This window comes from Mesoplodon bidens (genome assembly GCF_964165515.1).
Source record: "Mesoplodon bidens genome assembly, chromosome: 2".
Classification (NCBI taxonomy): domain Eukaryota; kingdom Metazoa; phylum Chordata; class Mammalia; order Artiodactyla; family Ziphiidae; genus Mesoplodon; species Mesoplodon bidens.
The window spans coordinates 147,060,287-147,072,482 of NC_138177.1; the positions used below are offsets into that span (position 1 = coordinate 147,060,287).

Sequence of the window (12,196 nt, forward strand, 5' to 3'; positions counted from 1 at the left end):
CAGATCATTTTCCCACCTTTCTCTACTCTACTCTTGCTCTGAGAGGCTGGCTTCCCTGAATTGCATTAACTTTACTCCCTTGCCCTGTGATTCCCAGATGAGTTTGGCCATTGAGAGGGGATATCATCACAGATCCATATGATCATTTCCATAGATATAGAAAATGCCATGTTATGGGAAATAAGAACAATATACAAAACACAATTGTATTTTATACACTTGGAAAGTGCAGTCATAAACTGAAAATTTTTAAAGGCTATTTATAAGAGAATCAAAAATTATGAAGTACTTAGGGGAAAATTTTACAAAAGATATGCAGGTTGTATACACTGAAAACCTCAAAAGATTGCTGAGGGGACGTTAAAGAAAAACTAAAGAGAGATTAACCATGCTTATGGATCATAAGACAGTATTATTAAGGTGTAAATCTAGAGAATCATTGCAATCTCAGTCCAAATCTCAGCAAGCTTTTGTGCAAAAACTGACAAACTGATTCTAAAATTTGTATGGAAACACAAATGACTTAAGGTAGCCAAACATGAAAATGAAGAACAAAGACTTACACTGCCCAGTTTCATGACTAATTATAAATCTATAGTAATAAAGACAGTATGGTGTTCCTATAAATATAGATATCTATATCAACAGAACAGAACAGAGTCCAAATATAGGCCCATGCATAAATAAACAATGATTTTTGATAAAGGTGCCAAGGCAATTCAATATAGAAAGGATGATTTTTTTTCAACAAGTGGTGCTGGAACAATGGATATCCATTTCTAAAAAGAAGGAAAAAAAAAGAAGAAAAAGAAGCCCTTGATCCTTACCTCACACTTCATAAAATTTCAACTAAATATGGATCACTGACCTAAGTGTAAAACCTAAAACTATAAAACTTCTAGAAGAAAACAAAGGAGAGAAAATCTTAATGACCATGGGTTAGGCCAAGATTTCTTAAATAAGACACTAAAAGCACAAAGTATAAAACAAAAAGAAATTGATAACTCGGATTCCTTCAAAATTTGCTCTTCAAAAGATACTATTAAGAAAACGAAAATACAAGCCATGTACTGAGAGAAAATATTTGCAAAACTGTTTCATAAAAGACTGGAAAGCAGAATATTTAAAGAACTAACACATCTCAGTAAAAAGCCAAACAGCCTGGTATAAATGAGCAAAACATTTCAACAAATGATTCACTAAAGAAGGCATAAGAATGTCAAATAAACACAGGAAAAGATGCTTAACATCATTAGTCATTAAAGAGATGCAAATTGAAACTGCAGTGAGATACCACTTCATACCCACTAGCATGACTATAATTACAAAAATGGACAAGACCAAGTGTTTGTGAGGAGGTAGAACAACTGGAACTCTCCTAACTCTACACGTGGCTAAATGCCTGGCAGAGAGAAAGTGCTCCAATGTCATCAGTTAGTCACAGCAGCTAGTAGGACCAGCTATTATGAATATGAGCAATGCACAACGTTAAATGAAAAACACTTCCATTGGTCTCCATCCTCATGAAGCTTCTGTCTAAACCTACCCTTTCCTTGTATATGTGATATTCCTTGTAATTGACCCTCTTAAGAACTTGGCATTATTTCATTCTTTTTTATGGCTGAGTAATATTCCATTGTATATATGTATACCACATCTTCTTTATCCATTCATTCATTGATGGATATTTAGGCTGCTTCCATTAGACACAGGAATTTTATAAATGAAGATCAGGAGAGTGGAAAGAAGCAAAACCTTTTCTAGAAGGAATGGAAGAAAGAAAATAAGACACAGGGTAACTTAGTCCCTGTCAATCTATAAATCACCGTTATTAAGAAAATGGAGAAGACGTTCTGTGTGATCCCAAACATTGGTACCAGCAACTAGTGAGTAAAAGATGCAGGTAGGCAGATGCAGCCTCAATACATAGAAGTTTCTAAATGTTAAGAGATGCTTAAACGTAGAGTTGGCTATTTCAGAATGCAGTAAGCTTCTTGTCACGAAATGTCACAAGCAATATCCAAATAAGCTTAATGGAAAGGCTTTCAAACATAAAATTTGAGAAGTAGAGATTCCAGCCCAAATTCTGAATTGAGAAGAATGGAGGTTTGAATTTGGATGTGATGAGTTTGAGAGAAAAACAGGGCACTCAAGTAGAGGAGAGACCCTCTGTATCTGGAGATACAGATTGGAAAGTCATCATGAACATGTCAGTAGTTGAAGGCAGAAAGTCAGCTGATTCCCCATCACTGAACTTGGTACGTTAAGGCCAAGCAAGCCGAAATATTTTAGGAAGTGTTCAGGTGGGTGTCATCAGAGCCACTCCCAGCCTGTACCGTGCCTTGTGGAATCAAACATAGATGCAGCCCCTTGTCCCTGGATTTCACTGCCCACTCACCTCCTCAGGAGAGTGCCCTTGTGCAAGGCACGACCTGCCCAAATGCTCAGTGCGGTGGCCCTGAGTGCCACCATGCCCTGGACACTTATGACCTCTTGCATAAGGCATCCGTGTTGCAGATGACTTGGGCTCTTTCATAACTGCTTAGAAGAGCGTGAAAATGCTTATCGAGGGAGAGGAGATATTTTTGAGGCCTCTTTTTATCAACGTCATTAATAACGATCATAAAAGTAATATTCACGCCCTTTGCAGTACACAAAGTGCCTTCACATCCACCATCTTGTGAGTTGTGCATTACTATTGCTCTTACCTCACAAATGAGGAAACTGAGGTCTGAGGGATTAAGCTAAGAGTTATGAAGCTTTTTCTTATACAGCATATATTTTAAGGTTCTAAACTCTTAATTACCATATAAATGTATAAATCTAATTGCACAAATGCCATTGGTCCTACAAGGACCCATATAAAAGGGAAAACCTGCAAAAGCACTCAGCATTCCCAGATTTAGTTGAATCACTGATCACCCCACTTAACCCACTTACACTTCACTCTGCTGAGTCCTTGTTGACAGTCTCAGTGTTTCTCCGTCCTATATCAGTCTGGGCCTCTCATTCTAATGAAGCCCAAATTTTGACCCATTCTGATGGCCGCTTGGCTCTCCTCCCATTAAGACACCTCCCATAAACGGTTCTGCTATTAACAACCCTCTCCTCTCACAGGTCCTGGGGACTCCCCTTCTGGATACTGTCTTGAAGGCAGCCCTCATCTTTTGATCTGTCCTGGTGCTGTAGAACTTTGCTTCAAGTTGCCTTTTCAGCTGTTAAGATGGGTTACATTGAGTCATCCATGGTCATTCCCAAGGTCTCCCTTGTGACAAAGGGAGATGGTTGTGTGGAATAGATATCCAGTCTATGGGCCAGAGCTCAGTCTGGACTGGTGGTCAGGGCTGGGGCTGACCAGTGGCCTAGGTCAGGGCACTGATGTTTCTCTCTGAGAAAGTAGAAATAAGTATTTCAGAACAGCTTTCTCAACTATTTACAACATTCACATACTTACTGCCCGAGCTCCTATAATAACAGATTGAACTGTCCTAACAAGGATGAGCCCCTCCATCGTCTCTAGATCGCAAGCCTCTTGCTTTCTCTAGTACTTCTCAAGGACGTCTCCACAGAGCCCCTCTCACTCTGGGATCATAAGCTCCTTTCTCTCTGCCGGATCCTTCACATCGGCATACAGACACTATATGACCATAATGTGAAGTCTCTCCACTGACCCGTGTTCTTACACCACTCTATTTCTTTCCCACAGTAACCCAAGAAAGAGTTGCCTGAACTGGCTGTCCACCTCCTCTCCTCCCTCTCTGTCCTCCGCCCAAATCTGCTCACTTTCCTCCAGTTTCACTACAAGCACCCTGGATGGAATCACCGCCATCTTCACCCCGATTACTGCCCTAGTGCCCTTACTGGGCTCCTCGAAATCCTCACTTTCCAGCTCGCCAACCTCCATACCAAAGTCTGCACCAGCTTTTAAAAATGTTAATCAAATTGTGTTACTCTTCTTTAAAACCCTCTTATGGCTTCTTAGTAAAGCTAGAATTCAACTCCTCACTTTGACCTTCAAACCCTTAATTCACCTGGCCCCTCCCATCTCCCCAATGCAATCTCTTAGAATTTCCCCCTTGTGCCCTAAGAGGCAGGCTTTGCTGGAATTTTCTCTTGTTTCCTGAACACATCAAGGTGGTCCCTCCCTCCAGGCTTTGCCAAGACCAGTCCCTCTGCTGGGAATGCTCTTCCCCCAGATCCTCTCCTGGCAGACTCCTTAGCATCCACCAGACCCTCTCTACCATTGGTCTGGGTTACTTCTTTATTATTTTTCTTCATGAACTAGAAAGTAAGGCCTGTGTGGACAGTTCCCTACCTATTTGTTCACCAATTCTTTAGCCTCAATTCGACTCTCAAAACATATGTGCCACATTAACAAATGAGTGAGTCCTCTCACCCACTTTACCATCACTGCCACACGCCAGGCACTGAAGCAGTCACATGAGTTCCGTTCAGCTTGTGGCACCCTCTGTGTTCAAACCTGGCTCCACCACTGACTGGCTGGGGGACTTTGGGCAAGTTTGGGGCCTCAGTTTCCTCATCTGTAAAGTGAGGTTAACGATAGTACCTCCCTCATCGATTTACTATGAACAGGCAAGAGGCAGCACATTTAAATAAAGTGATAGAGCTGTGCTGAGCACACAGTAAATGCTCAATAAAAGTTAGTAATGATTATAGCCTCGAAACAGCAACTCTGTAGGACCAGATTTCTCAATCTCAGTACGACTGGTATTTTAGGTAGGACCATTCTTTGTTGTAGGAACCGTTCTGTGCGTCGTAGGATGTTTAACAGCATCCCAGCCTCTGCCCACTGGGCCCTTAGGTGTTATGCCAGTAGCACATTCCCAATTATGATAACCAAAAATGTCTTCAGATATTGCCAACTGTTCCTGTGGGGGCAGGAAGGGCCAAACCATTTGTTATAAGGCATATACTTTTACTCCTATTGACAGATATGAAATTGGAAGTTCAGAGTTTAAGTAAGTTGCCCAAGGTCTTAGGGCTACCAAGTGGGGAACAAGGATCCAAACTCCCATCTTCCTGGCCCAACAGCACATGCTCTTCCCTCCAGCGCGCTGTGCTAGAGGCCCGAGCCCCCCTTCCCTTAGCCTGCTCGGCTCACACACTCACAGATCCGTGCTAATTACACAGCCATGTAAAATGTTATATGTGGTTTGTTATTTTATATCCAGGAACATGGTCCACAGCCTTCATTACATAAAGCAGCTGTGTGTATACTTGGGGTCTAAATGCTATTTAGTGGTCAGCTCGATGGGGTATTTTGTTTCAAGCATCCCATTTCTTTTTTCCCTTTCCCTACTTCTACTAACGCCTAAATGGAGGAACAGAGCCTCAAACAGCTTGGGATAAAGTGAAAGGCAAAAGTCCCCTAAATGACAAACGTCCCACTGTCCTAATTAGATTAGGAGAGACAGCCCAGGATGTGCCATATGTGGTGTGAATGTGTCCCCCAGTGGTTTTGTGTGTGTGTGTTCCCAAGACCCACCCAGTCTGGCCCATACAACCTGCGCCACCTTCCCACTGGTGTCTTAAAGGAAGCAAGTGGTTTAGTAGGAAGAACTAGACAACCCAGTCCTTCTTAATAACAGCTGTGCAGTTTGAGTATGCCGTGTGTCCCCTCTGAGACTCAGTTGCCTCATTTTTAAAATGGGAGTAAAGGGACTTCCCTGATGGCGCAGTGGAGAAGACTCCGGGCTCCCAATGGAGGGGGCCCGGGTTCGATCCCTGGTCAGGGAACTAGATCCCACGTGTATGCCGCAACTAAGGAGCCTGCGAGCCGCAACTAAGGGGTCCGCCTGCCACAACTAAGGCCGGGCGCAACCAACCAACCAACCAAATAAATAAATAAAATGGGGGTAAAAATATATGTCCCACAGTGTTGCTCAGATCCTTTAGCTAAAGGGTCTGGCACCGAATTGGTCTAAGATAATCCCCAGTTCCCATTCCTCCTTCACTTGCCAACACCTGGCCCGTGTCACCTCGCCTCACTCCAGCCCATTCTTAATATCACCCCTCTTCTTCAGTCAGAATTTCCTAGATCCTGACCCACCTCTACCCCTTGGCTTTCATCATTCCCCTTCACTGGATTGCAAGCAAGTCTCTTTCCACCTATGTAAATCCTACTTTCCTGCACAGCCAAATTCAAATCCTACTCCTCCCGGATTAATGCCCTTGTCCAGATCTCACTGGCTTCTCCAGGACTTTTATGATACTACATGATTCACCTGGCACTGAAATGCGTTTTAACTAGTCACCAGAATATTGTTCAATAACTGCAAGTAGGCAGAGGTCAGGACTGTATTCCTTCAGGCCTAGACACTACAATACACATGGGGCCCCATAAGTATTTGTGAGTTGGCAGAGTCAATACATATCATTGTTCTATCACTGATGGCTGCACACATCGGGCTGTGAACATGCCTCGTCTGGAAACTGATATGCCAGCCACCCTCCACCAGGACCATTTATAGAGAGCAAGCTAAGACGATTATATCCTCTGAAGGGCAAGATGGAGGGCTTTCCAAGGGCCATGCACGGCCCTTCTCGGTGCAGTCTTATTTCTGATCTTCCCCAATAGCTCTCATGTTCTAGCTCCCCCATCATTGTTTACAGAGCTCCCAGTAGGCCAAACACAACTCCCTGCCTTTGCACACACTGTTCCCACTGTCTGAAGTGACCTTCCTTTCCTCACACTCCCTGTCCAAGTCTTGCTCATCCGTAGAGACCCACTCAAACGTCACCTTCTTGGCAAAGACCTTTGATGACCTTCTCTCTCCTAAGCCCCACTTTCTTCTCTCCTAAGGTTGCTGCTCTCCCTCACCCCCCATCTGTTTCCCAAAGCACCCTGTTTGTGGGTACCTCTGTCTCAGTCTCTGGGTGGCAAGCTCCCTGAGGACAGACTCCTGGGCTGACTCCTCTGTGTCCTCCTCCCCCATTGGGCTGGACCCAGTAGAACTTTCTGTTTTTAACAAATACCATCTTGTATGGCAATCCTAATCCTCTGTTGTACTTCTATGATGGCGTGTGTGTTTCCCCACTCTTGCAAGGGAATGTCCTTTTAGGAATCGTCTCAGCATATGCCTTTTTTTCTGGTTCTCTCCATCACTCTAGACTGTGTTAAGCACTACTGACCTCTGCACGGTCCTAGAATCCTCTTCTCTTCTTTCCCACCCCCCAAGGACATCATGACCTTCAACCATCAAGGATTAACTTCTAACTCTCTAAGACCTGGGTGGGGGGGAAGACAGAGCCTGGGGGTGGGTGGGAGGTTAGCATATCTGGGATAGGAGTTGAGCGGGGAGTCAGGCCAGGCCAGGTCCACTGGAAAATACCAGTGTGGCCCACAGCCCAGGCTATGGCTGATCGAGAAGGCAGCCTTCAGGCCCAGAGCAAAGCTTCTCCTTTGGTCCAGCATAGCAGGGGAGCCCCTCATCTCCCTGCCTGAGAGATGCCCTTCAGCAGGACCAGGGCTCCTGGATCGGCTCAAGAGGCAGACTTTGTTGGTTTAGTTCCGCAACAAGGCTTCTGTTCCTGTCCCGGCTGTTACGGCCTACAGATTCCTGGTACCCGTCTGATTGAACAACTTCATTAAAATGCAGTAAAAGGAAAGTGGGCCGGATGTGATCCGGGAGAGGGGACAGGCATCTGAGTCCACCGCCTGCCTCCTGAGCCCTGTGTCCCTTCCCATCCTGCCTACAGGCCCCTGGGCAGGTGGAGGCCACGGAACTCTGGACTGTAGTGTTGAGGGTAGAAGACCTTAAGGGTATCTGCTCCCTGAGCTGTTCATCCTGATGACAGGGCAACTGAGGTCCAGCCAGGACAGCTGAACTACCAGAAGCTGCTCAGGAAGCTGTTAGCAGAAGCACGTGGAATCTCTAGGACTTTAAGACTGCTCGTCAGGGACTGCTCTTGATATAATACAAGGTGGGAGAAAAAATTCAAGGAAACCCTTGTTCTTGGGGAGCACCCTCTCCAGGGGCCTCAAACATGTTTGTTCCTTTTTGCGGGGAACAACTTTATGGAAACATAATTCACATACCTTACAATTCACCCATTTAAACTATACAATTTAATGGGTTTTTTTAGTATATTCACAGAGTTGTGCAACCATCACCACAATCAATTTTAGAATATTTTCATTATTACCCCCAACAATGCAATCCCCTTTAGCCATGGTCCCCCAATCTCTCCATTCCTCTTGGCCCTAAGCAACCACTGATCGCCTGTCTGCCTCTATACGTTTGCCTATTCTGGACATTTCATATAAATGGAATCATATTGTATATGTCCTTTTGTAATTGGCTTCTTTTATTTAGCATAATCTTTTCAAGATTGAGCCATATTGTGGCATGTATCAGCACTTCATTATTTTTTATGGCCAAATAGTATTCCATCATATGAATATACCACATTTTATATATCCATTCATCAGTTGCTGGACATTGGGGTTGGCTCTCCCCTTTAGCTATTTTTTTTTTTCCCTTTAGCTATAGTGCTGCTATCAACATTTGTGTACAAGTTTTTGTGTGGACGGATGCCTTCAGTTCTCTTGGGTATTATGTACCGAGGAGTGGAAAAACCTGTTTGTTATTGCATCTCATTAACAATATCAGTAACCATACCGGTGGAGATTCTAAAGGATTATTGCACACATTGACTCAGAAAAATAGTGAGGACAGGAAGCTGGATGAAGCAAGAGAGGCACAGAGAGGTTAACTGTTTGGACACTCGTCACACAGCCATAGGAAAGGACCACGGAGGAAGAAGTCATAGCTGGCACTTGTGAAAATTAGTCAATGAAACATTTATAACTTTAGGAAAAAAGCCCTGGAACATTTTTAAAATCATACACATAGTCACATGCACCATCACTTTAATTATATGGATTAGTTTTTAATTTGATCAGGTCCTTTCTTACCCACTGTCTCCCTTATGTTCTAGTTCCCCGTGAAGACCATCACACTCCCTCTCAGTGGAATTAAATTCTCCTTTCACCTCCCAAGCTTTTCACCTCATCCTCATCATGGGGAGTGGTGGCTTTGTAGGGAGTTTTGGAGCCTTTAGGAGTGGAGGCTCTTTAAAGGACTTCTCTTTTGTCACAGCTGCAGTTCTCAGAGCGCTGTGTGTTGGAAGCACGGAGCCATACTATTCTCTTGCACCATCTGGGCCCTCTGGCCTGATCTGCATCTGTCACCAGAAGTGTGCATAGCAAAGAGTCGAGGTGGCGTGGACACCCAGCAGGTGGAACCAGATGAAACTGCTCACAGTCATTATTTATGACCTGCAGAAATGGCAGTCTCAGGTGGGTCAGCCTGAAAGTCTCTGGTATCCTCTCCTTTCCTTCCATGTTCCCCTCAAAGACCCAGGTTGCAGGCTCTGGAAGCCTTTCAGCCCCTGCAGCCCAGCTGGTCATCCTTGCCCACCTTCTCCAGTGGCCATTCTCCAGCTGCTCCATCTGCTGCCTGAAGACTTGAGTGGGAGGATTGGGAGAGCTGGGAGTCCGGGACCTCCCCACTGACTGCCCATCTCCCCACTGGTCTCTTTGCTTCCAGCTTGCCCCCTCCAATCCAGGGCTCCTAAAAGGCTCCAGCCACCCTCTACTTCAAATCTTGCAATGATTCCCCATCACCTAGTACCTATAAAGTACAAACACTCCAGCCTGTCCAGAAGACACAACTTCAGCTCCTGCTGCTGGGTTTTTGCTCCAGCCATGCCTAACTGCTAGCAGAACCCTGCAGGCACCGGCACTCTCCCACCTCTCAGCCCTGGCAGCTGCTCCTTTACTCAGCTGCCCCTGAATTATCCTTCGGGATCACTTCCGGGAGTCTTCCCTGGGCCCCAGGGCTGTGTGAGGAGACTTTCCTCTCTGTTCCCATTTCTCTCTGCTTCCGTCTCTCCTGGCACTCATCGTCTATATTTGAATCACCTCTTTGCACATCTCTCCCCGTCTACCCGCCTCTGTGGGCTGTGGGCTCTAACAATCCTACCTCATTCACCCTTCAGTCTCTATCATCAGTATAGGAAGAGTCAGGGAACTCTTCTCAACACACGTAAGCGGTGGTGCCCATGACTCAGTTTCCCCATTGGCTGGAAACGGTCCAGAAGCTTGGATCTTGCCTCTTGGTCTTCTGTAAGTTTCATTTGCCTCTCCAGAACAGAAGGAAGCTGGTTTTAAGGGCTCTTTCAGTTCTTATGGTCTAAGGAACTGGGATATGAAAGCTTACCCTTCCAGGACCCCTCACCAGGATCCTGTGTGGTCCAAAGAAATAGATTATTTAAATGGTAAGTCTCAAGGAATTCTGAGGAAGATTATTTTGTTGTTTTTTTAATGCACCTAGTGTCTGCAGAACACCTACTAACCGCATGCCGGCTTTGGGAACAGGGGCTTGATAAAAAGTTGTAAATACCAGCTTCCCTGGGTTTCTTTTGAGTGCTGCCTTCCAGCCAGTCTGGGAGTGCTTGTCCACGCCTGCCTTTCTCCTCTCGCTGTTCACTCCTCCAGGACCTGTCTGGTCCATCTCCCCACATTTGTCGCTGCCGGGCCAGTCCGCGTCCAACGCGCAGCCGGATTGAAGTTGGCCCTGCGGGCCTCGGCCCCGTCGCCCTCTGGCGGCCGCGCGCTGAAGCTGCGGCCCGGCGGGGAGTTGGAGAGGAGAAGGGGAAGGGGAAGGGGGAGGAGGAGGCGCGGGCAGGGGAGGAGAGGAAAAAGTTGCGCTGGGAAGTTTGGAAAGTTGGGAAGTGGCTGCTGCGGGCTTCGCCTCCCTCCGCCCGCGTGTGAGAGAGCGAGCTAGGGAGCAGGAGAGGAGCGAGCGAGCGCCTGCCATGCCCATCAGACCCCGCCTCGCCGCGCCCGGGCGCGGAGCTCTCCCCGACTCCCTGCGGCCCGTCCCGGCGCGGCCCCGGCCCCCCGCCCCCCGCGCCGGGTCCTCCCCTCCCCCCGCCCCGGCGGCCCCAGCCCCCCGCCCGGCCCGGCTCCGCGCCGCTCTCCCGCCCTCCTCTCTCCCTCCCTCCCGGCCGCGGAGCAGCATGGCGGAGCCCGGGCAGCGGCCGCGCGGCCGCCCGCCGCCCCTCTGAGCCCCGCTCGGGGGCCACCGGGCGCCCCAGACCCGACCCCCGCCCCCGCCGCGCCCGCCGCCGCACTTGTCCCCCCGCGCGCCCCCTGGAGCGCCGCGCACCCCTGGGACCGTTGCGCGCCCCGGGTCCCCAGCATAACCCCGGGACCCCGCGCGCCCGCCGTCCCGGTACTACCCCGAGAACCCTGCGCGCCCCTGGACCGCGACGCAGCTCCGGGACCTCCGCGCGCCTCGGCAGCCCCGCGCGCTCTCACAACCCCGGGGCTCGGCCAACCCGGCTACGCGTCCCGGCCAAAGGGCCCCGCCCCAGAGGATCCCCCTCTTGCAACAGACGGAGCCCCGCCCCAGAGGGACCCCCAGGTCCGGCAGGGACATCCAGCCACGCCCCAAAGGGCTCCCGGCATCCAGTGTCTGGAGCCCCGCGCTCCAGCGGAACCTCCGTGCCCAGCCGGGGGCTGCCCGCCCAGCTGAGGGGCGCCGCCCAGAAGGGTCCCCCGCGCCCCGCGGGCCCCGGCAGGATGCACGCCGCCCTGGCGGGGCCGTTGCTCGCCGCCCTCCTCGCCACCGCCCGCGCCCGCCCGCAGCCCCCGGACGCAGGACAGTGCCGGCCGCCCGGATCGGTGAGCGAGCGCCCGCCCGGCCACTCTCCCGGCCGCGCGGCCACTCCAGCCCTGCGGGGACGATGGTTTGGGGGGTCCTACCTTCCGCACCCACCTCGGCCCACCCGCTCCACCTCCGCCCGCCGGGCGCAGCCTCGGGCGCCCTTCCCTGGCTTCTGCCGCCGGGGCTCCAGCTCCGTCCGGGGAGGAGAGTTGGGGCGCTCCCTCTCCAGCTCCTTCTCCAAACGCTGACGCTCTCGGGCTCTCCTCGACTTTCGGTCCTGCTTGGACCTTTCCTCTCTGTGCCCTTTTTGACTCCCCTCTTTCTTACTTTTAGCCTGTCCTTACCCTCTGGTTCCTCTCTTCTCAGTTCTGACTGTTTCTACCATTCCTTGCCCTTCTCTTCTCTGCCCCTTCCTCTCATTCTTACACGCTCAGACCCCTTGCAGGCTTCCCTCTCCCCCCTGGTCCCCACCCTTGACCTAAGGCAAACTTTCTCCCTCT

General features: G+C 49.1%; 1 protein-coding gene across 1 annotated transcript in view; it reads left to right on the plus strand.

The window, feature by feature from the left end:
• Positions 1-11,578: 11,578 nt before the first annotated feature.
• Positions 11,579-12,196, plus strand: part of TRABD2B (TraB domain containing 2B) — a 216,105-nt gene continuing 215,487 nt past the window's right edge. Inside the window, exon 1 of the mRNA XM_081225107.1 lies at positions 11,579-11,713. Within this exon, the coding sequence (XP_081081233.1) occupies positions 11,612-11,713 (102 nt within the window). The 5' untranslated portion in view covers positions 11,579-11,611. The remainder of the gene's footprint in view (positions 11,714-12,196) is intronic.